At 32.8% G+C, this 25,481-nt stretch overlaps 1 protein-coding gene across 1 annotated transcript; it reads right to left on the bottom strand.

Annotated features, from left to right (window-relative positions):
* Positions 1–19,499: 19,499 nt before the first annotated feature.
* LOC134725309 (inter-alpha-trypsin inhibitor heavy chain H4-like) lies at positions 19,500–25,353 on the bottom strand. Its single transcript, XM_063589022.1, has 2 exons — positions 25,220–25,353; positions 19,500–22,527 (listed from the first exon to the last, which is right to left on the bottom strand). The coding sequence occupies exon 2, from the start codon at positions 22,489–22,491 to the stop codon at positions 20,395–20,397; it is 2,097 nt and encodes a 698-aa protein (XP_063445092.1). The 5' UTR covers positions 22,492–22,527; positions 25,220–25,353; the 3' UTR covers positions 19,500–20,394.
* Between the last annotated feature and the right edge of the window lie 128 nt (positions 25,354–25,481).

Here is a 25,481-nt window from a genome sequence, read left to right as displayed (position 1 = left end):
GGAAATACTTATTACTGATAACATGAAAAGCAAATTGAAAACCTAATATACAGAAGTCACCATGTTCTGAAAAGACAAATCACATTAGACTAACCATTGCTGGTATATGCTGTATACTATTTTTTTTTGCCTATTTGCAAATGATAAAGAAACTGTTTAAACATAGAAAGAATTGATTATTGTGTGCTATTGACCTCCCCTTGGACGAATCTCGTCCTAAATATCCACGACATATTGCCACACTCACAAATCTATCAATCAATCATGATCGAATCATATAATACATGTTCTAACAGGAACATATTGTTCAGTGGCTGTCGTTTACTGATGTGGTTTATGAGTGTTTCTCGTTTCTCGCCGTTTTTATACAGATTTGACCGTTGGGTTTTTCCTGTTTGAATGGTTTGACACTATTTATAGCTTGTTGCTCAGTGTGAGACAAGGCTGCGTGTTTGAGGCCGTACTTTGACCTACAGTGGTTTAATTCTTACATATTATGACTTGGATGGAGAGTTGTCTCATTGGCACTCATACCACAACTTCTTTTATCTATTTAAGAATTCAGTATGCAAATTGGACAATGGCCAATACAAAATTCCTTCAACCCCTACTTTTTAAAGCTGTATAGAAGAGAGATTACAACAAATTAATCAAACAACAACGTAACATTTTCAAAGCGAGCCTGACAGTGACTGAGTCAGATTTGGGGAAAAAGGGGGGTGTCTTTTCGCCCTGGTACCCTTGCGGAACTTCATATTATACAAATGCATTGAAGTTTTACTGTACTAGTACCACTCCAAACGTTGACTTCCTGGAGTCCCCCTTTTTCAAAATTCTGGATCCGTACCAAGCTGGGCTGTCAGACAAATGAAAACGAATTAAAAAAGAAGTGAAACCAGGAACACGACAGTAGACGGGACTGATCCCAAATTTTCCGAGAAACATATTAAATCTGCATATAACATAGTTTTACTATTACATAGCAATTTTTCTTGCGACAGTCTTTTTTCTGTGCATCACCGATACTACTAAGTACAGATGCATGGTTAAATAAAGCCCGTATGTAACATTTAACAACATGCCATATGTTAATTAGAAGATTAAAGTGCTTATTTAGTTATACAAGTTACACCTGTGCCTATGATTTATTTATTGTGATGGGACAACCTCAGTTTTCTGTCGCCTTCTCGGTATTTAAAATTTAAACTTGATGAATGCGATACTACACCACATAAAATTGTCTTCATTATATTGCATGCATATATTTAAAATTAACTGTTAGTTAAGGTTGTTTAAATTAGACCCGTGTCACGCAGGACAATTTTTTTCTTTACCTTTTTTAAAAAGTCAGTTAGGTGCACATTTTAATATTACGTTAAAGCTCGAAGATAAGGAAATATCATCTGTTTACAACAAAGACAACGCAAAACTTAAGAGGCGCACGCAGGAAAAATCTTGAACCTCATACCCGTATTTCAGTATCCGGTGGCGGTACACCAATGCATATCAATTTGCTGTAATATCAACGACAATAATAACCCCCAACTAGATGAATCTATTCATAATTCTCCACGTAAATATTTAACACCTGTTTGCCCCCTAATTCAGATTCATTTTTTTTCAACCGTTGGTTCCTACAAGTCTGGATACCTCTAATATTGGTCACATTGTAAATACTATCTGAATTTTGACACTTGCTATTACTTAACAATACAAACATATCACGTTAACAGGTAAAGCCTTTTCTACTATCACACCTGTTCAACAACCCTAGGTTAAATTTCAATAGTGTAAGATATTGGTAAGATAGACAACCTGACTTGTCTTGAACCTTGTTTAATTTGTCAAAACTACTACCCACATGACTTCATGCAATACTATCGCGGCGACTTAGTAATGACAGGGTAAAGACAGATTTTATCAATCACTACCCCATTCATGCGATATATTAAATGTTCAAAAATCATTCATAACTTTTTTGTTGATCTGTAATAGGCAATAGAAAGTAATCACACCATTAATCAGTTAAATCTTCTGACAAAATAAAGAAAAACAACATGTCTAAATCCGTTGGTCCAACGAATGTTAATAATGGAAGAAACTTAAAAGACACATTTCCATTTTTTCCACCTTTGATGTCTTTCATAGTGCGGAAACCCTTTTAAATTATACCAGTAAATGTCACCTGTGGTATATTTCTCTACTAATCGATTGTGTTATATCAGTTGTATGTTAAAAGCCAATCCATCCGCATAGAATTCGAATACTTTTTGGAAACAGTTTCTTTGTAATTTAACTTAACATTATACCCAGTTAATCTGCTGAAATATTTAATAAGTGAACGAATCTTATTAAACATAATAAATTATTTTATAATAAGTATATCCGAAATCTCAAAAATGTTAAAACCCGATGAGCAATCTTTCCGCTGAAGTAAGCGATGTTTTATCTGAAAAAATATTTTAAATTATTATAGATAAAAAACATGTTTTTAATTATAGAGATTTTTGTTTTTCTTTGAAAATTACACCCTATGGGTCAAGCAAAACACAAATTATAAGAATATACTAACACAACAGTTAAGAATGGACGTTTTACAATAACAAAGTCATGACAAATGTAACGTTTGATAGACATGGACCTCAATTTAGCAACTCTAAAAGATTGCTTTATTAAGTGGCCAGTTGATTTATTAATATATGTCTTGATGCCTTCTTATGGTAAATCCCCAAAAGTGCTTTTTAGACGCATGTTTTTTTAAAATATTTTTTACAATACTGAGGTGATAGATACTCCTGCTTCTGACTATCTGGGGGTATGATCAGCTCAGAAGTAAATACTTCGGTACTGACATGATACCTTTTGAAATTTGTCTGTTAATAAATCTATATTTTATTCCAAATCTTTTTAGTCTAAAACTCAACTGTTTCAGTTATTATACATCCTTGCGGCGCTAAAATACTCGGCTTTTGAGCATATGTAATGCAAATAAACACAGACAACTGCTTCAGACAGCGTTGTTTTCATTTTTTTCTAATATCGGGAGGGGTTCTACTTAAACCAACACAACTTCAGAAAGTTAACATCCACTGCATTCACGAACTTGTTGCTGAGCTATCGAATAATTTCGATTGTACATTTCTATTGCATGAACGCATTGTCGTATCAAGCTGCTTACGACAATGTGCATAAGTAATTTTTTTTTATTGAAATACAGTGAAAAAGAGAGCAGCAAAAAGGTGGTTTTATTAGACAAGTTTTTTTTTTACTTTTTGAATTTTAAACTTTATGATTTTACTTTTTATACTGGTTCAACCTTTATAAAATGTAACACAGAGGGATCTAAACTTAATGGTCTTATAACACAGGTTTTTGCTTAAATAAGGTTGTCTCTTAATCAGTTTTTACCGTATTTCATTTTAGCTCTATTTCTTGAAACAGATTAGAGAAAATACTGTATAGTGAATTTGAACACTTTATTTGCCTTCTTCGCGACGTATACAGAATTCTACCTCAAGTTTTAAGACGCAGCAGCTGCACTTTCATGTGGTATAAAGTTCTAAGCCATCTGCTCAGACACTATGACTACATTCACAATTAAACAAGGTAAAGTGCAAAGAATATCAGGTGATGTTCCATTCAACAAAGCATACATTTGCAAATACAAAGCATTACGTTAAAGGAGTTGTTAAGGCGAGAGAGACTTCAATATGGACATTTGATATAGTTCTATAAACGAAATGAAACAATGCAATAATGATGGATTTGTTTAAAGAAAACTGAATTATATAAGTATAAAAAAGAAGATGTGGTATGATTGCCAATGAGACAACTATCCACAAAAGACCAAAATTACACAAACATTAACAATTATAGGTCACCGTACGGCCTTCAACAATGAGCAAAGCCCATACCGCATATAGTCAGCTATAAAAGGCCCCGATAAGACAATGTAAAACAATTCAAGCGAGAAAACTAACCGCCTTATTTATGTAAAAAAATGAACGAAAAACAAATATGTAACACATAAACAAACGAATATACCTACGCAACATTCACGTCTTTATATGGATGTTATTATAAAGATACTATATATATATATTCATCGGCAGACAGGAGGAATATTTGCAGACGGAATATTCCTGTTTACCTGTACTAGCTTCTTCCTTTCAAATCTTTATATAATTTTTGCCTTTTTTGTTGTTGGTTACAACCTTTATTCTCATTGCTCAATGCTCTTCAACTTCGTACTTTATTTGGCCTTTTTAACTTTTTTGGATTCGAGCGTCACTGATGAGTCTTTTGTAGACGAAACGCGCGTCTGGCGTATTTTCTTAATTTAGTCCTGGTATCTATGATGAGTTTATTTGTCTTGGGCATTATTATTTTTCAGTTCTTGCCAGGAACGAATATTATTTCCAAAAAAACCTTGCCCCTCGGGACTAACTACCCGAAAATAGATTGGTATTCCCTTCATTTACAACGAAAGTAACGAAAATAACGCGAGCGCAGTGATCTAATATCGTACGTTATCTGCTAGCCTCATCTTCGTTTCCGTAGCATAATCTACATTAACCTTTTTCTTTATATACTTTTTGTTATTTAGTTCATAATCAGATTAAGCTGTGCTGCTTCCTTTTTGTCAGAACTGACCAGGTGTTCTGCTGGTTTCACGCGTTTCTGATAATTTTGATCCGTGAACTACTTGTCAATTTTCCAGTATAATTCATAATCATACAATGGTTTCATTTGGTTTCTTTTGGTCCGAAATATAAAGGCAACAGTAGTATACCGCTGTTCGAAATTCATAAATCGATTGAGGAAAAAAACAAATCCGGGTTACAAACTAAAACTGAGGAAAACGCATCAAATATAAGAGGAAAACTACGACACTACAGAAACACAACATTAAAATGTAGCACACACAGAAACAAACTATACTATTACAATGGCCATTTTCCTGACTTGGTACAGAACATTTTTAGAAAACAATGGTGGGTTGAACGTGCGTTTCGTGCACACAAGACCAACCAGCGACACCCAGATGAAAAACGTTCGAAAGCCAAAACAAATACAAAGCTGAAAAGCACCGAAGACCAAATATCCAAAAAGGCTGTGACCAATACGGCTAAGATTTTCTGCCTGGGGATAAGAACATCCTTATAATTTGGAATAATTCATACTTTTGAAAACAGTACATTTTATAAAATGACTATATGATAGATACACATGATGAAACCGAAGTGATGACTACTTACAGAAAAAAACCGGATACATTATATCCAAAAGCTTCCTGTGTATTTATTTGTCTACAGCTGTTCATATTTACAACCCTGTGCGCTGAACATGAAACCAGAAATGAGTGATTATAGAACGTACAAAAATTGATATGTTTAACTTTCAATAGTGACTATATAATAGGATGCCAAGAAGAGGAGCACAATTTGTACCATTGAAATATCCAAGTTTATTTTCGTGGAAAAACATATTCACATATCATTACAAAGTAGTATTTAAGAATTAATAATATCATTATCTGTGTATGCTTACTTCTTTTTATACACTTACATTTTTGAAATACTATGTTGGACGTACATCAATGAAGTTTAACATGTGCAAGTGTTTTACAGAACTTTCACTGTAAGGGTGGTCCTTATCTTTTTTTCAGTCACTTTTCAATCAACACCTCCATACTTTTACGAACGACGATCTGTAGATAAACATTCCATCAATATATGTTATTGTAAACCTTCGGTATAGTCAATAGATACATAAATATAATATGCTTCAAAGAATATTAGACAATTTTGATATTTATCTGCAAGACATAATGAAAGAATTACACCAATATTAAACAAATAATTATGCAGTATGCATTAAAAAAATTCTTCGAATGAAAAGGTGACACGAAAATCTTTCATATTGCTTTACACAATCGAAAGTATTCAACAATTCTGCATAGAATCTATATACGCCAAATATAACCTTATACCAGTTTTTCGGACATGAAAACCCCCGGACAACTAGGCTACTGAAGTTAGACAATTTTTATATGTGTCGTTCCTTATCTTCATTGGTATTTTGAATGGTACTTACGTCATCCTCAGTACTAATGAACTGTAAGAAGGGAGATATCGATCAGGAAAACATATATCGACCAAGAAACTAATAAATAGAGCATATGCAAAAACTGAATACTATACATAGTAATGCAAACAGGATCGCTAATTAGTTTTAAAGGTATGTAAGCAAAACTGAGGTGACAATTGCAACATATGACAAGACATGGTCATGAAACGGGGCTTATATTACAGTGATGTACAAATTCCAATATATACAACACAGCAATAGAGCTAGTATTGAATAAGAGTAAAAGAACGTGGGAGTAAGTTGGAAGAAAGAGGGAGCCAGGATGGATGAAACTATGGATCTTGGACGATAAGCGACAGTAAGGGACAGAAGGGGAGTAAAACATAAAGAAGTGCTTGAAAACTTTAAAGACAAATTATCGTCTGCGTATGTAAGGGGAAGTGATTTTTGAAAATATGAACACAACTTGAGCTTGCTCGTAAAATTTGCATCCGAATATCGAATAAATTGATAAAATAACTTTTGGAATTTGATACAACTTTCATACAAGTGAGAGGTTTTGCTGGCTTTAAAACCAGGTTTGATCACTATTTTCTACATAAGAAAATGCTTGTACCAAGTCAGGAATATGACAGTTGTTATCCATTCGTTTGATGTGTTTGAGCTTTTGATTTTGCCATTTGATTAGGGACTTTCCGTTTTGAATTTTCTTCGTAGTTCAGTATTTTTGTGATTTTACTTTTTAACCCTCCGAAAGTCAGATACAAAATACATTAGTATCGTCAAAAAGTTCAATGGTCTTGACTTAAGTGTCATCTCTCAAAACGTTTTGTGATACACATTATCTTTTGATATGACATGTGAATGCCATTATTCTGTTTTATTGATAGGTAATTTATGGGGTTGTTTGTATACGTTTTTCGTAGAAATGACCTGAAAGTAAATATGACGCCGTGACGTTATTTGCAGTGAAATCATATTTTTCATTGTTTGAGATGTTCATGCTTGATTGATTTATACAAAGTTGATGGCCTCATTCAATTTGTATCAGTAAAGGAAATGTTTCAATTCCAATGACAATTGTAGCATACTATATTTTTTGGAAGAAAAAAAAAGGAAAAAAGGCATAGGACAGTTTTTCCAGAAAGACCACCAAGTCAAATATATCAACTGCAACAGGCATATTTATGCAATCTAAACATATTCTTTTTGACTATTTTGAAACATAATAATAAAAAGAATGATTGATACCGGTATTTATATGCAGTTCCGTTACATATGGTCCTCAAGGTGTTTGTATTACGGTGAAAACACCAACCGAAGTTGCAAAAAGTTGTTTCAGACTGGAAACCCTGATACAGAAATATGACCACATTGACGTCTCCTGTCTTCATTCAAAACACATTCTTAATTTTTTTTATAAAGGATACATAGATTAGAAGACTTGTTCATTCAGAGTGGCAATGTTAAATCAAATGCAATTTGTAAGCAACGTGCACCATCCTCTGTTCGTGAAAAAGTACTACGGTTACACCCCATTGAGGTAGTCCTATTAAAAAGTAAAATACAACATAATTTTTTTGCTTCACAGTGGCCATTCAAAGAAGAAGATTCAAAGATTTTAAAGATTCTTCCATTTTCATAATTTTTAGGTGTTTCACATATATAAGCTTGCACTTCCAATCTCTAATCCATATTTGTTTGTTTGTCTATAAACGTTGATACCTTTTGGCAACATACTATTTTAAATCGTAGTTGGTGGCTTAGGTTTCTTTTAAGCTTTTATGTCCACAAATTGCACCTAATCCGGCATCATGTTTTGACCATTGTTATATCATAGTTCGTTTCTGTGTGTGTTACATTTCAGTGTTTCTGTTGTGTCGTAGTTGTCCTCTTATATTTGATGTGTTTCCTTCAGATTTAGTTTGTAACCCGTTTTTGTTTTTTCTCAATCAATTTATGAATTTCGAACATCAGACTACTGTTGCCTGTATTTGACATCATTTCCAAAAAATATGAGTTGCTTTTGAAGTGCTCTCAATAAGAAAGCAGCAAGGCATATAATTAAAACCCATTAATAAACTTTTTTCATTTTCTATAAAAATTGAGATTAAATGCTAGATCTTGGCAAAAGTGATTTTTTGTTCATTTATCCCGGTTAACCAGCTTTGCAACCTGAAAAAGCTTTAATTTATTGTCCCTACGAGAGATATCGGGTATGTTATGACATGACAAAAATATATTTTTTTCTGCATTTATAAAGTAAAGTTTATCAATGTTTTCTCCTCCTGGCTATGCATAAAATATTTGCCAGTGACCATTAATCAGAAAACAAGCAATATAAGTTATAATATTTCGATTTTAAGTCTTACGCTCAATTTTTGTTCTCATATAGGCGTAAAAAAATTATCAAATGTACCAGGATTATTATTTATAATAATTTGATTTCCGATATGGAAATACTCTGATTAGATGCCTGGCTTGTAATGACGTTGATCATACTAATTTTGTTCCTCGATTATATTCGAATGTCTATTTTAATTTCGTATTATCCTAACAGCTATAAACATCTGTTTGTTGTGAAAGGTCCTTACTTGGAATGAGTTAAACATTGACCTGTGAAAGACTTTATGGTCTTCCATAGTTGCATGTGTGCTTACACCATCAGATCATAAAATGTATTTGAATACCCTACATTAATCATGCTTTATCCTCAAATAAGGTCAAATCCCTGAAAGATAGCACTTCTATAAATTATTGAACATTATTATGATTTTGCATTATAGCCATATATCATGGTGTAGCGAACATAGTTTACACCATCGGACTGACACCTTCAGGGAAAGATATATTGTTATACTGAAAATGTTGATAATTCAGAAGAGTTTGTTTTAGCATTACCATATTAGTTTTGAAAAAAAACCATAAGGCAGATTTTCCAGAAATAAACTCAAAAACTACATCAGAATGAGATATATTTATACAATGGATACATATTTTTTTGACTATTTTCATAAGAAATATCGATTATAATGCAGTTCCGTTATACATATGGCTTATTAATGCAACCTTAGTATACCGATGTTCAATAGTCTGAAATCGAACAGATCCGGGTTACAAACTTAAACCAAGGTTACTTGCATTCTTAATATCATAAAGCTGGCATGAATGCATTGCATTTGACAACAGATATAATAAAACACTGCCACATTTCGGTTATAGAATAATTTGGGACAATGATGTCGACATACGTCTCTTTTTATTAAGGAAAAAGGAATATGACAACATATCCCAATTTTGCTGTCTACGAAACATATAATGTACTCTCATGAAGACATTTGTATTACGAATGCTTTAAAGCTTTTTTTAAATGAACACATTTAAGAACCAAACTGTGAACCTTTTCATATTTTGTAATAACATTAAAAACTGGAGGTAAAAAAATAAGCAAAAGAAAACCTGTTCTTTTTTGGACCTCTGTCTCAAAGGACAAGGTACAATAAGGCCCGTTTTGGCCCCCCCCCTATTTTCTCACTTTTTAAATTTTGCTGTTATAGTCTTATTATAGCCATCTTGTTGTTTTGACAAGTACTTACTTTGAAAGGGTTTATCATTAACCGGCGAAAGACTTTTTGTCTTGCTATGTTTCATGGGGGCTTACGCCATCATATCAAAAATGTAATTGGTTATCCTAAATTTATCATCCTAAAATAAGGTCGAAGTCCTTTCCTGAAAGATCTCCTTGCTATAAATTATTGAAAGCTATCGTTCAGCATTATCAATATAACATGGTGTATTAAGATATTATACACCATTCAGGGATATACAGTAATACTTTATGATTTAATAGTTCTAACGTTTTTGTAAAAAGATGAAGAAGAATTCTAAAATTTGCAATTTAATTTCCTTTTTAACGTAATTATCAGTATACTGTCTATTTATAATGTTTATATAGTGTCCGCCAATTGCTATTTGCATCAAAGCAATGCTCAATCACATTTGGTAATGAAAGGAAATAGTGTTGCTTCCCAATCTAAAAAATAAACAGGGAATTATTGGAGGCGATACCAGATTGGATCAAATCAAACGAATTGTGAGCAAGCAAGTGTGAAAATGTCTCTGTTCGAGCGTTTTTCTGAATGCATTCCTCTTTTATGCTGTAGGAATAATTCTTTGACTTCCAAAATTTCATCATATGCGGACTGCATAGTCTCTTGGTCTTTGATTTTATTATAGACACTTCATCGGTATCACTGCAATCGGTACATTCTATGAACCCTTAGCATCATTTAAAAGTTGTCTTTGATTGTAATTGAATATCATGTATGCATCATGCTTTACCATTAAATGATCATGCACTTTTCATGCTTTGCTGTTAAATTAGATCAAATAGATGAACAACCAGCTTTCTAAATTATTGAAATCAATCATTTTGCATTACTAGTTACCACAGTATCTTAGTATACAAGATTCACGCAATTGACATCTGCCTTTATGGGTGTATTCAATACGTTTATAGTTGGAGTATACCAATGTTCATGTAACCGATACATTGAATATTACAAAGACAAATTGGTTGCATATGAATTATTATCTTGCATAACTTTTGTTTTCTTTTGACTTGAATTCGGTTAAAGTCGAGTCAGGTGTTATAAACTTGATCTTCCCCTGTGCCTTTAATCAGATCTAGTTAGTGTGAACATATTGTCACCATATACTGTCGAAATTCAATCTTTTTGAACTAAAAAGACAATTGTCAGATCAGAGATAATATAGACCACACCAGATTTAATTAGTTGTGTACTGTCAACTATGAAGATAAAATTCCAATACCCAGTTGCGTAAAAAAAAAAAAAATTTTGTGATCAGACATGTTTATATTTGGTTTTTAAATCGATATGTAATCGATTTTATATTGAGTTCTGTCGTGAACAACATCCACGTTAAAATATTCCCAACATGATTCCGCAAAAGTCTTTCCTTTTCAGCCTGGTGTTTAATTTGCTCATTTTACAGTTTGACCCAATGTTTCCCATAAAAGAGGGACGAAAGATACCAGAGGGACAGTCAAACTCATAAATCGAAAATAAACTGACAACGCCAAGGCTAAAAATGAAAAGGACACACAGACAAACAATAGTTCACACGATACAACATAGAAAACTAAAAAATAAACATCACGAACTCCACCTAAAACTAGGGGTGATCTCAAGTGCCCTCAAGTGCCCGGAAGGGGCACAACTTTCCTATCAGAAAAAATTAATTTACTAAATTCTTTTTTGACAATACTAGTGTAATTAAGAAAATCCTCAATAATACATTTGGTAACCTACGGAGATTTAAAAAATCCTACACAAAGCATCATACCCGATCAGATGCTCCGGAAGGATAAACAGACCTATTATAGTAGTTCCTCATGAAAAGTGCAAATGATAATTAAGATAAGTCGTTTTTGGTGATGTCATAATCGAAAGAAGGGTACAGTTGTGAATTCAGCATGTTTTTGATCATTTGACACATCTATACAAAAAAGTAAAATCACAAAAATACTGAACTCCGACGAAAATTCAAAACGAAAAGTCCCTAACCAAATGACAAAATCAAATAAAGTACTTTATCTAATCATGATGGCAGTCGTACATTTTTTTTGGAAGAGATGACTTCCAATCATTAGTCCAATAGCTTCCTTGTATAATCAACAACCCTCTATCATGGAAATTATGATAGGAAAGTCAAGCTCTTTAATATCTTCTCAACTGGTGCTGATGCTGAAATGTTGCTACATACAAATGGAAAGTACACAATTGGAAATCTGAGTTGTCTCTCTTGTCGTAAAAGTTTGTTTATTCTTTCTTTTAACCAAGATCGACCATCTTATAGACATCTTGATACTAGTGTTTAAACAAGATCATTTGTGTAATACAACTTAGTCGTTAAATACACATTTACCATGTTTGTGCTATTATATTAAACTTTGTGTACTAGTATGTCAAACCGCCAACTTAACGACCGAGTTTCACTCCTTTTCTCTGACACCATTAAAGCAATCGGATTTTAGTGGAGTTGGTGTTGATCACGCTTAGATTCTTGTCTTAAGATTGGAGTCTGATCGAAGATCTTTTGGTCTCTTTTAAACTGAAATACTAAAAATAAAAGGTAAAATGGTGTTCAGTCCATGTCGAAATTGCCTTATTGCACGCTTGGATGGACTTGAGATGTTTAAGGAACCCCTTATTCGTGGTTTTAATGCATACCTTTATTTTATACTAATTTCTCATTGTCATGTTTATCTTTAAATAGGAGGTCAATACGTTAGAAGAATAACATGAGTGTTAACGATTGTACTAACACTTTATTTTTGCTGGGTCCTATGAACCACACAATATCTGGAAAATAAAGTAATTCAAATTATCTTGTATTGATTACTTGCATGATGATTAAGGATGCAATATACAATATCCAGATGGTAACATCTGGTTCGTTCTCGGTAATAGGCAAGGTTGGTAGAATACTATACATATACGGTGAAAATCAATCAGCATACTTTTTTGCTTTTGGTACTTAGGCATTGTGTTTATTGGCGATCACAAGGTTGTTTGAACTGGCTAGAAATCTTTTGAAAACACAAACAGACTTGTCTTTGAAGGTTAGCAAAATGAAGTTTAAAATGTTTTATCAATTCTGATAATGAGTGCATGGGACAAAAGACTAAGGTGGTGCTATTACGATAGTTGCTTTTTGTTTGCTGTAAATAATATCAGTTGGTTGTGTTTGCTTCCAATCATTACACCATGTTTATTGTTGAAGTAAGTTTATACAACCAAAAACGTCAAATAAGCTATGAATACTATCATTCCTGCGTTTGTTGCCCGACAATTTACATTTTCCTCGTCTCTGAAAAAGCTAACAAGCCAATTTGGACTTCTATTAGCAGGGCTAATTCATGTATATAGAAAGTCCGTAAATTGTCTGAAAATGTGCGTAACTGATCGGCTAATTTTCAAACTTCATCCTCTCTGAATTTATATTCCTCATTTCGTTTTGTTCGGTTAACCAATATAACAGCATTGTTAATATCTTCTCCTCTGAAACAACATCAATATTAACTTAACCTTCTAGATATAATGCATGATAGATGTAGCAGATTTTCTACATATGATTCCCGTTTGATACTAATCGAATGTAAAACTTTCAAGTATTTTTTTTCGGAAATCATCCTTAGATACCAGAAAAGTCTTTTAATCTGTTATTTTACCAGTTGAATCATACGCCCGATTGTGACATTTTGACTGAGTGTTGGTTCGCATATATATGCAGTGTTGTATGCATAGTTGGAGACGCTTACTCTGTCGATGCACCCGGTCTTTATCCTTTTTAGTTCATGCGATTCCCTACGTTCGTTACTTTCATTTTCATTTTTATATTTTTCTTTTTTGTCGTGATGGCCTCGATTTAGTATATTCAATCTTCTACTGGATCATAGACTGGTTCTCTCGGAATCTCCATCCGATTAGATAAATGCGATTCAGTACAAAGCAGATTAATTTAAAAAAAAAAAGAGAAGAAGTAGTATGATTGCCAATGATACAATTGTCCAAAAGAGACCAACATGACACAGAAATTAACAACTATAGATCACCGTACGGCCTTCAACAACGAACAAAGCCCATACCGCATAGTCAGCTATGAAAGGCCCCGAAGTGACAATGCAAAACAATTCAAACGAGAAAACTTACCGCGGCCTTATTTATATATGTAAAAAATGAACGAAGAACAAATATGTAACGCATAAACAAACGATAACCACTAAATTACAGGCTCCTCAGTGACTTGGGGCAGACACATACATAAATTTATACCTCACTAAATGCTTAATTCCTAAATATGCATGTACTATTTGCCACTGTACATTACGCTTCATAGTGTCGAAAAACGAAGATTAATTTTGAAAGTGATCTTTCCGTGAAATTAAACACGGTGATATGTTTATAATGGATTACATATACGTTTTCAGTATGCATATTATGTAATCAATTATCTTGTTTATTCTTAGATTGCCCTTTTCTTTCCCTTCTTTTTGCAATCTTTTCATGTCATTTGTTGTGTATCAGGATAAGCCAAATGACATTATCAAGGTCGATACACAGAGAAGATATAGAATAGTTATAAAACTATCAAATGGTTGCCAGACTTGCAAGTTACTAGAGTGTTCCAACATCAATAGTTTTGTTTCATTAGAAAGAAATGAACATGGTGGATCTATGTCGTAATAAAGCAATTGGTTTTCAATAACACCTGTTACTAAGATAATTCCTGTCTTGTTTATTTTTCCTCTACAAATAAACGCATTAACGTTCCAAAATACATAAAGGTTTTAGGAGAAATCTACATAGCGAATCGATTTCTACATGATAAAAAAGAAAAACAGCTGGCAGAAGTCCGCCAAGCGCTAAATATTAAATTTAATCTTCTTGAATATTGATAGGTCGATAGCTGACATAATCAATGCCGAATAAAACTAATGCTTTGTGTCAAGAGAGATTGTATAAAAACAAGAGGATGTATTTTAATATAACTTTTCAGAATTTAATTATCTATTTGAAAATTGTACAATCTTTCAATTATCCTCGTTACTTCTTACTTACTGCATGTTGTGACAACGACGCATTTTTATGCCGTTGTAAGTCTAAATTTTTAGCATATGTTACCTCAAATGTGGCATAATATTACTGGATTTTCATTATTTTACAATAACTATATGGCTTCTCTATTACGTCAAACGATTATCTGTATAACATATCCGTGGTCAAAGGGGGGGTTGGGGTTGAGACAAATAAGCACTGTTAAAGTCAACGTTCTGTTTGAATTGTGACTGTTTAAGTTGAGTTCGGGAGTCCAAATACCCCCCCCCCCCTAAAAAAAAAAAAAAAAAAAAACCTTGGAAATTCCTGGCTGTATTATAAGTAGATTTTGACATTCAAATCCCCTCTTATGAATTTCTGAATCCGCCCCTGACAACTACAACTATCACTAGTCTATAATAATGATGTCAAACCTAATTAGGAGTAACTTGATTTCTTCATTTCGCGCGTTGTCTTTGATTTCAGATTTCGTTGGAAGGAAATGCATTAATTAACATGGTGAAAGTTCAAATTGTGTGTTCCTTACTACTGATGCCACTGGAAAACTACTAATGTTAGTATAATTTAAGTCCATTAGAACGTCAGCAGCGTATTACAAGTCTGATTTAATTTGAACTTATTTCTAAATTGCCTCATATTGGTTAGAATGAATTGATTTATGTCCATTTGTGTTTCCCTGCAGCCAATACATTATTCACAACCAAATGTCCAGTATGTTTAACCTTGAAATAATTCACAACATGTGTCCGATTTTTTTGGACCGAAATTAGGCAACAACGATTTCAGTTTAAGCTATAGGGGAGACAAGAGGAGAACAAGCTATAGGCCCAAGACCACAATTAATGACCCCGCTTTTCGTTGTCCCCGCTTTTCACGAATATAGTTCCTTTTAATTAGAGTGTATTTTTCCTTAATTTTTTTTCTTTCCTTTCCTCACTCATTCCTTAAATCTTTTTGGGTGGAAATGAAAGAAGAGAGGTCAAATAAATTTTTGGAGGTTGTATTTTAACTGATTTTGATATGGAATGAGTGATTAGGTCAAGTGCAAAAAGGTGATATTTACAGTTTTCGGAACATCTCTTGACTTGTCAATAGGGGTATGGATGTGTATTGGCTAAATTTGTAAAAGTGATTGCTTCAATCTTTCTGAATTTTGGATATATATTTGGACTAGGACAATACATTACACACACAAAAATTTTGACAAAAGTGCATGGTGCAATTTTTTTAATGATGCAAAAGGTTATAAAGAACTGATAGAGGAATTAATTGTGGTCTGTGGCCTATAGGGGGACGAGAGGAGAAAGAAATTACAACCAGTTTGCATTAGTAAAATGAAAAAAACATCATTTGTTCACGTCAAGTTAAAGTATAAAAACAGATATATTCGTATGAAACTCGAGTTGCAAGTTAGAAAAGTTGATGTGAGACACGGTCTATATTTATTAATCTGTATTATAATAAATATTACAATGGTAGTATTTATACATTGAATTTAAAATAAAGATTGCTTTTGAAAAATAAAAACAATTATTTAGATCTAAAAATACAAAGATGTTATCTGTACGGAGAAAAACACGAATTTGGTACAAATCCTTGTCCCTCCTGGCTTTACTTATGCTTCATAATTGATAAAACTAGAATTAAACTTAAATTGAATATATACCTGCATGTTCAGTCAAAGAATATATGTAACATATTTATAACTGGCTATCTGTGAAGGGACATTTTGAAAATGTTAAAACAGGAACCATTCAAAAATCGATAATTTTGAACCATAAACATACAACAAATAATTCATAGCTTTAGTAATATACTAAGCAAAGGGAGACTAACGTGTTTTTTTTCATCGACATTTTATTTGAAAGAATGAAGAGTTGTCTCCCTTTAAAAACTGTGTAAATCCTTTTTTTAACGTTGAATTTATGGAATTATTGTTTTCTAATGTTCTTAAACTAATTTATTATCTAAGTCTTGTTATTTATCTTCATATTAAACTAGGACATATCTAAATCTTGTTATTAAAAAGTAAAATAACAAAAATACCGAACTCCGAGGAAAATTCAAATTGAAAAGTCCCCAATCAAATAGCAAAATGAAAAGCATTTGCACTTCAAACGAATAAAAATCCTATTCCTGACTAACAAAGTAGTACAGGCATTTCCTTATGTAAAAAATGGTGGCTTAAACCAGATTTTAAAGTTAGCTAATCCTCTCACTTGACAGTCGCATTAATTTCAATTATATTGACAGCATAGCAATGTGTGAACAAAACAAACGAACATAGGTAAAAATGTCTAAAATAGGGGTGCAGAAGTCAACATTTAAAAAAAAATTTAGTCACTTATACAAGCATACATCTTACTTTTGAACAATGACACTCAAGCTAGTAACAATCGTAATAAAAATATGTTTCCACGGGTTGAATGGGCACATTGTTAGAATATTTTTGCTTTTGTAAGTACATTTAAATGTCCAAGTTGTCTTTAACCTGTTTTAAGTTTTGCACAGAATCGAAATATTGACTTCAATAAATATTTTTAACAATTATTTTAGCATTAACAACAAACAAAAAGGAGTTACGAAAGTTCTCTTTAAAGTAAAACATTTTTTATTAAGAGAAGAGAGAGCACTTGTATTTTTTTTAAATTAACAAGTTGCAATACTGAGTAACTTCCCTTTGGTAAACGCCATGATACATTTCTGAATAGCACAATTCATAGATGAAGAAAAGGGATAACAAATACACATACAAAAAAAAAGAAGAAGGATCTGAATAGGGAGTCTCAGTTTTTGTTTTAGTGTTTTTAAGACATCTGTGTTTTGTTTAAATTTGTTCATGAAATAATCACACGTCTCAAGTTTAAGAGCAAAAAGAAATACAAATAAAATTCGGAAAATAAACTAATAATGTATACCTTTAATTCTCTTTTTAAAAAAAATAGAGTAAAGATGAAAGATAAAAACGCCCGTTGGGACGTGGAGATGTTATATGAGGTAATGAATCAAGGCGAGTATCGATCCCTGCTCATTTCTGGAAAAATGTGTGTACCAAATTAAATTCAAAATTATATAAACTTCGTATCTACCTTGTAATGTCCAGAGTTGTGGAGTGAACCAATCTATTAGAAAATATACCTCAAAGTACAACCACAAATATAACAACTTTAGGCGATATTATATTCTAATGCAATTAGTTTGTAACGATGATTTTCATTGGACGTTGACAAATATTTTGAGGGGTTAGATTCCACGTTCTACCAAACCGTAACTAAGAAAGCCACCATTTTGAATTCTGGGATATGTAATTTCTCAAAAAATAAACAAGATATTCACATTTTGAGCCTCAAGATCTTCATTTAGTCTATAATGAAACCATTCTGAAGCGTGCGAAAAGTAAAAATATGTTTAGTATTCATGTTTGACATCCAGAGTAAACACATGACGTCACATTGTTTAGATGCTTAAGACAATGCAACAGTTTCGCGGACTTTTTCATTTATGCCATTTTTAAGCCAAAATATTTATTAAATGTCACCTATTTTAATATGTGGCATTAGAATGGAGATAACTGTATTGTATTTTAAGCTTGGCCTTCGTAAAACTTGATTTTACTGTCGCAAATATCCGTTTACCTATCTCCGCTCCGCGTCGCTAGGTAAACTCAATTTGCGACAGTAAAATCTACGTTTTACGAAGGCCAAGCTTAAAATACAATACAGTTATCTCCTAATTATATTAGCAAGAAGAGTACTTATTTAAAGTTACTGTAAGCATATTTGTTTATTATGCATTGTAGATTGTTGTATATATTGCCTGCATATCATTGTTTAATTAGTATTTTCAGTTCCAAAAAAAACCCACACATTTTCCACTAGACTTCGCCACTGCAAAATCCAAATCTGCGTCTGAGAAGCTTCATAAACAGTTACAAAAACATCATGAAATTCATATATTAGCTAAATTTCTTATTCTTTTTCATTAAAAATCAATCAAACAAATTTTATTTCTTCTTTGAAAAATTGGACACCTTTAGTTTCGAGGGATACATTGTGACTAACGAATGCGGAGATAGTTGCAATTGATACCTAGTAATATTCCTTATCAGTGAATCACACAGAACAGTCAGAGCAGAACAGCCAGCTTGTCAAATTAGGCATACTAGTACTATTTTCATGCATCCTCGCAAATTCTAAGCATAATAGTGAAATGCTCATACAAATCAAATCAAACCAAGAGGATTATAAGAAGAAAACTATACACAAATACATAAAAAACAGCCAGTATGGCGTTCATTATCGCTGAACTAGTATATATTTAATTAGGGGCCAGCTGAAGGACGCCTCCGGGTGCGGGAATTTCTCGCTTCATTGAAGACCTGTTGGTGACCTTCTGCTGTTGTTTTTTCTACGGTCGGGTAGTTGTCACTTTGACACATTCCCCATTTCCATTCTCAATTTTAAATAAATTAAAGGTAGTTCTACATCGAACTGGAAGCCGTAGGAGGACGGGAAATATGCTAACTGATTAATAACGATAAAACAAACAATGTTCTGTATGTGTTCATCAAAACACATTATTCTGCCTCCGAGCCAACAGACCTTTTCTCCCATCTCCAACTACCGGATCATTTGAAGAAGTAGCAGCTAATACGTGCTTTAAAATCGTAAGTTGGGCACGGTCTGGTACAAAAGACATGAATTCAGCACACTACAACGATACCACTCATGACACAAGCGATTATTATGAATGAAGCATACAATAAAATATACAAACATAATTTTATTAAAACTGCTATAATAAAAAAGAAAATATTAAAAAAAAAATCATGTAACAAATATTTTTTCACCACAACGCATAATGATAGCCATCTTGATCATTCTAAGCAGTAGCATAAATGCGTACTCTTTACATTTAAAACAGAAATATTAAGCACAAATACGTATTTAAAACTATACAACCATATTTTGTTGATGAATTTATAAAATAGGCGTGTCTTATAAAATATACAAACACAATTTTATTAAAACTGTTATAATAAAAAAGAAAAGATAATAATAATCATGAAACCAATATTTTTTTCTTCACCACAACACACAGCCCTTTTTGATCATTTTTAGCAGAGCATAAATGCTTACTCTTCACGTTTAAGACAAAAAACAATAAATACAAATTAATGTATTTAAAAATTATACAGCCAGATTTTGTTGATAAATTGATTGTTTATTGCTTATACATACAGTAAAAAAATGCAAGTTTGGGCAAACATAGAAGGTGTATGTTTTTTGTACCTCTTTCTCTTTGCATTAGTATTTTCATTTACAAATTATTTGCCCAATATTGGTTATATATCAGAAGCTTAAAGATTTTCATTTTAATGTTAATTTCACTGTTAAAAACGACATAGGATTATCCTAGTTTTTCCTTTACTGATGTCGCGAGCTTTCATCTTTCAACGAAGATTGAGTGTATTTTTTTATTTTAGAACATCATGTAATGATAGAACTTGAACTTGAAATGAAAAAACTGAAAATACTGTATGCAAAAGGTGTATGCAAAAGTTTAAATCTACATACAAGACAAAACATTATACAGGCAAAGGTTTATCATTTGTTTGGGGTTAAATTAGCTTGAATACTAAATCTGGCTTTATATGACTTTCTTATCTACTAAAATAACTCAAAAATTGAAGAAGAAAAATAACACAGTAAACTGTAGGTAATCTTATTTGAAGTATGCTTCCACCATTAGAGTCTTTTCGAACCTCATGCTTGTCAAGGTCAGCTGAAAGTGCATATGTATCAGGCCTATGCGTAGGATAAGGTTGATGTGCGAAATTTGACGACTGAGAATGAAAAACTCTACCAGCCTTAGATTTCATGTATGCCTTTCTATTTCCATTTCGAAATGGAACATATCCGGACCGGTCAACTCCAGGGTCATTGAGCATGTCCTGGTCATATCCAATCTTTCTTGGCAAGAATGTTTCGCTTACAACCATGGACGTCAGAGGTGTTACAAAATTATATTTTAACGATAATTCCAGCGTTTTGTTTTTCAATATCATCTTCATAACTTCATCGTCAGTCAGCGCAGTTTCTTTCAGAAGATCGTTTATCTTCATATATGCCCATAATTTTTCCATAAAAGATGATTCCCTTTCACTTCCAACTTTAAAGGCGGTAGAACTAATGTTGGTGTCCAGATTTGTAACTGACCCCTGTCCCTGAACGTGAGCATCTAAGTGCAATTGAAAATGGTCGTTGATTTTTCCAGCTATAATTAACTCAGAACCCTTAAAATATTGCGGAAATCGTGTCGAAGTTAATGACGACAGTTCAACAGCGTTGTTTGGATAATCAATTTTGACATCAATCAACGTTGGATTTTCGAGTTCTTTGTAGAAACTTTCTAGTTGACTTGACGCATCACTTTCTTCATAAACCCTACGCGCGAAGCCACCATTTTCCCAAGAAAGCGCCTTCAAGAAAGGCATGTCTACATCAAAGCCGAAACCCAATGAGAATATAGAAAATTTGTGTTTATTTGCAGCGGTAACACCTTGTCGAATACTTTTTGTTTTTGTAATCCCGGAAGTAGGGCGACCATCTGTAAGAAACACTATGATATTGCCCCTAGTTCCCCCTAAGCTCTGGGTAATATCCAGTAAAGATATGCCTCTTAATAGACCAGTGTTTATATCTGTACTACCTCTTGCATGGACCTTATCGTGAACAAACGTTTTTGCTAGGTTTACATTATTCAAAGTAGCTAACATGGGTTCGGAAAACCATTCTTTTACGTTATTATCGAACAATAAAATGTTAAAATAATCACCTGTATGAAGCTGATCTAAAATAGAAAGCATTGCGAGTTTGGTTTGTTCAATTTTTAGTCCTTGCATTGAACCACTGATATCAATTATAAATATAATGTTTTTATGAAGTACAGTAAAACCAGTAGGTGCTAAATAGTGAACAAAGTATTCGTTTTCTTGCAAAATAATACCACCAACATTGTTGTGTTCTACGTCATAATGTAAAACAACTTCACCGGAAATTCCTTTACTGATATCGCGATCTTTTTGATAGTCAACTGCTGGTTTGAAATACAGTTCCCTGGTATTGTCCGAAGCTTTAACTGTCGTTAACTCGTTTGAGCTAGTTTCAGTCGTGTTTGATCCTGGCAATGTGTAATGAAACTTATTGATACCTTCCTGCTCAAAAATTTTGGCGCGAAACACAAGATCCTGAACAATTTGCCGCGGTTGAAAACTTATTCTTTGTTTATAATATCCGAATTTTCTGCTCAGCAATTCGTGATACTGAAGCTTGAAGATTGATTTGCTCTCTGCAGCAACATTAACAGAAACAGTAAATATTTTCATTTCTCTGTTTGGCGTATCATCTTGGCGGTCTATTTTAGCAGCAGAAACTCCCTGCTGTTTTGATTCTTCATAGATTTTGTTGGCTTCTTTTTTTTCTTTTACAATAGCTGTTATACTTTTGTCTCCGACATACATGGTAAAATTAGAAATAAAAGCCGTGTCCGGTAACTGGAAAGTAAATTGTGTCTCAAGGCTTTGATTTGCAAAGTTTTTCATCTGAGTTGTTACGAGAACACGTGCCATTCGTGCATGGATTTTGCTTTCTACATGCATCGATGCAATTTTAACTCTCGGCAAAACTACCGCGTCATCACAGCTACATAATACAATCAAAACGGTAAACAAACTAATTGGAAATAGTCGCAGTGTCATTATGAACTCTCTTAGGCGTCCCTTACATTGTAAAATCTGAAAAAAAAAAAAAAATCATTGACATGTTTATTAAATCAGAGGTTTTATTTGTTTTTTTTAATTATGTTTTGTAATTTTTATTAGAAAACGCATTTTTTTTAGAATACTGAGATATTATCGTCTAGACGTTAAGCATAAATAAATCAACTTGTTTAAGTACTGCTGTTTGTTTGTGTGTATTATCGTTCTATTTAGGGGAAAATATTCTCACTATGGTATACAAAGGTAAAGAATGTAAAAATAATAGTAGTAGTTGTTTTAAGTAGCAGTTCAGGTTATTTTGAAACAAAAAACAGACAAGCAGATTCTTTTTATTTGGCTTATTTGTTCAAAAACAGCTGAAATATATCAGAAGAAACTTTTCAGAAAGAGTCCCGCCTGTGTCTTTTATAAATAACGTGAAAAGAAAAAAATATTTATGGCAGCAATTTTTCTTATTTACTATCATGCGGTATCCACTTTTTGTTAATTCGCTTTTTGAAAAATTAAACACGAAATAACCGCACCATTTTATTTAATACAAATGAGTGCCTTCACGTAAACGTTTAATTGGATTTAATAATACGATGTGGATAAATATTATACAACAATGAAAACAATTTGTCCGTTATAACAAAAGAACAGACTTTAATTGCAGTTCTTCATCTTGATGCTTGGTGTAAAGTTTTCAACAATGAGGAGAACTTGCTGCTTTCGACGACTTATTTGGTATGTAACCATTATAAGCAAATTATTGAATTGTCAAAAAATGCATAACAAATTGAGAAGATTTCAATTGGATATCCCAGGGGTGTACTCTAGTGGCTAATTAAGAAATTTGGGGGCCTACTGACTACTAAGAGGTTGCCGTTCCAGCAATGCTTCAGTGGTCCAAAATAACCAATCTATTTTTCCCCACAAAGGGAGAAAACGGGCCTGCCCCCTAAATCTCTGAACTCAGGCACATGTACTGTGGACGGATAAAAGTTACTGATCCACAAGTGGTATATCCAACAGATAGTTAAAACCGGTAACGAGTCACAATTGTTTGATATTAACAAATGAAGGCTTCGACAGGTAGAATACTTATGTAGATATAAGAAGATGTGGTGTCAGTGCCAATAAGACAACTCTCCATCCAAGTCACAATATGTAAAATTAACCATTATAGGCCAAAATACGGTCTTTAACACGGAGCCTTGGTTTACACCGAACAGCAAACTATGAAGGTCCCAAACATGATTAGTGTAAAACAATTCAAACAGGAAATTCAACGGTATAATCTATATATACATTCCATAACAGTCAAACAAATCACAGTGGTGTCCGCAAAACTTTCGTTTATCATTAAGTATACATCTTCTTAGTATGTTAGTATGCATTACCTTTATTAAGGAAATAAAAGTAAAAAAAAACATATGCCCTAGAATATCAAATAAACGGGACGGGATTTGCAGGTTGCTGAATTAATACATAGATATTATAGTTCAATTTTGTGTACCAGAATTAATCTCTGGTTTCGTTAAGATTGTCTGTCAACCAACACTCGATGTACATGTGAACGTTAAATGATTCAGAGTTATTTAAAATGTGAATGAGGTACCAGATGTGTGATCAACTTGTACAGTCATCAAACTATGAATTATTCATCTACTATGTATATGAAAGAAGGTTATGAAAGAACGTGATTTTAAAGGATAATGCAACCTGCACTTCGTGTAGGTGTATAGCAATTAAATTTAAGTTTTTTACTACATGTAAGACTTAAAAAGTCCAGAGCTCCTACCTTGTGAAAGATGAACAATGCAACAGGATTAAACATGTTTTGTGAGATCTAAACCCTCCCTTTATACATATAGACAATGTAAACTAAACAAACATGCAGCAATACGCCAAGCAAAACTCAGTTTAAAAGAAGTCGGAGATCTAATAGTTATCAAAGATACTAGGATTATAATTTAGTACGCCAGACGCGCGTTTCGTTTACATAAGACTCATCAGTGACGCTCATATAAAAAAAAAGAAGTTATACAGCCAAACAAATACAAAATTGAATAGCATTGAGGATTAAAAATTCCAAAAAGTTGTGCCAAATACGGCTAAGGTAATCTATGCCTGTGATAAGAAAATAAATCATTAGTTTTTCGAAAAAATTAAAGTTTTGAAATCAGAAATTTATAAAAATGACCACATTATTGATATTAATGTCAACACCGAAGTGCTGACTACTGGGCTGGTGATACCCTCCAGGACGAATCGTCCACCAGCAGAGGCATCGACCCAGTGGTGTAAATAGTTATCAAAGGTACCAGCATTATAATTTAGTACGCCAGACGCGCGTTTCTAACACAAGAAACTAAGCAAAATGAGTCTGATACTAGTACATAATTAAATTAAAAATTAAAAGGTCTACAAGCAGTTGCTGACATCATCGTCATGGCAGCCTTAGACCTGATTCTGAAAGATTATGTCTTCATAATATGAAGAAACACGATCCCTCCTGTTAGGGGTTTAGTATCATGTCATATATGATCATACAGTAACATGTAAACAAAACAATGATTCAAACCGAAACTAGGAATTGAGATGAATGCAAGCATTCTGATTTCGTTTGTAATTTATGTTTATCAAATACTGTTATTCGCAATAAAAAAAAATGTTACAAACTATAACTTTAATATGCAAGCTTTGAATAATTGAATTAACTTACCAAATGTAATTTCGAATAGTATATTTATAACTACTGCGTCATATTCGATATTCAATAAACATAAATAGACTATAAATACAGACCACAATACGGGTAGATTCCGTGTAGATCTTACAGTAATCAACTGTTCAAACGTTTATGTCCAAAATGGTTAAAAATAATAAAGTAACAACTTTTTTTCTATCTAAGTAATTGGACTTATTTCATTTATCATAATTCTCATTAATTCTTCGATGTTTTTCTCTATTAAATTGACTACCGC

Source organism: Mytilus trossulus, chromosome 7 (assembly GCF_036588685.1).
Source record: "Mytilus trossulus isolate FHL-02 chromosome 7, PNRI_Mtr1.1.1.hap1, whole genome shotgun sequence".
Taxonomy (NCBI): Eukaryota; Metazoa; Mollusca; class Bivalvia; order Mytilida; family Mytilidae; genus Mytilus; species Mytilus trossulus.
Note: the sequence above shows the minus strand (reverse complement) of the source record. Positions and strands in the feature narration are given on the sequence as shown.

Excerpts from the sequence above, each read along its gene's own strand:
- LOC134725309 (XM_063589022.1), bottom strand. The coding sequence starts at position 22,491 with ATGACACTGCGACTATTTCCAATTAGTTTGTTTACCGTTTTGATTGTA.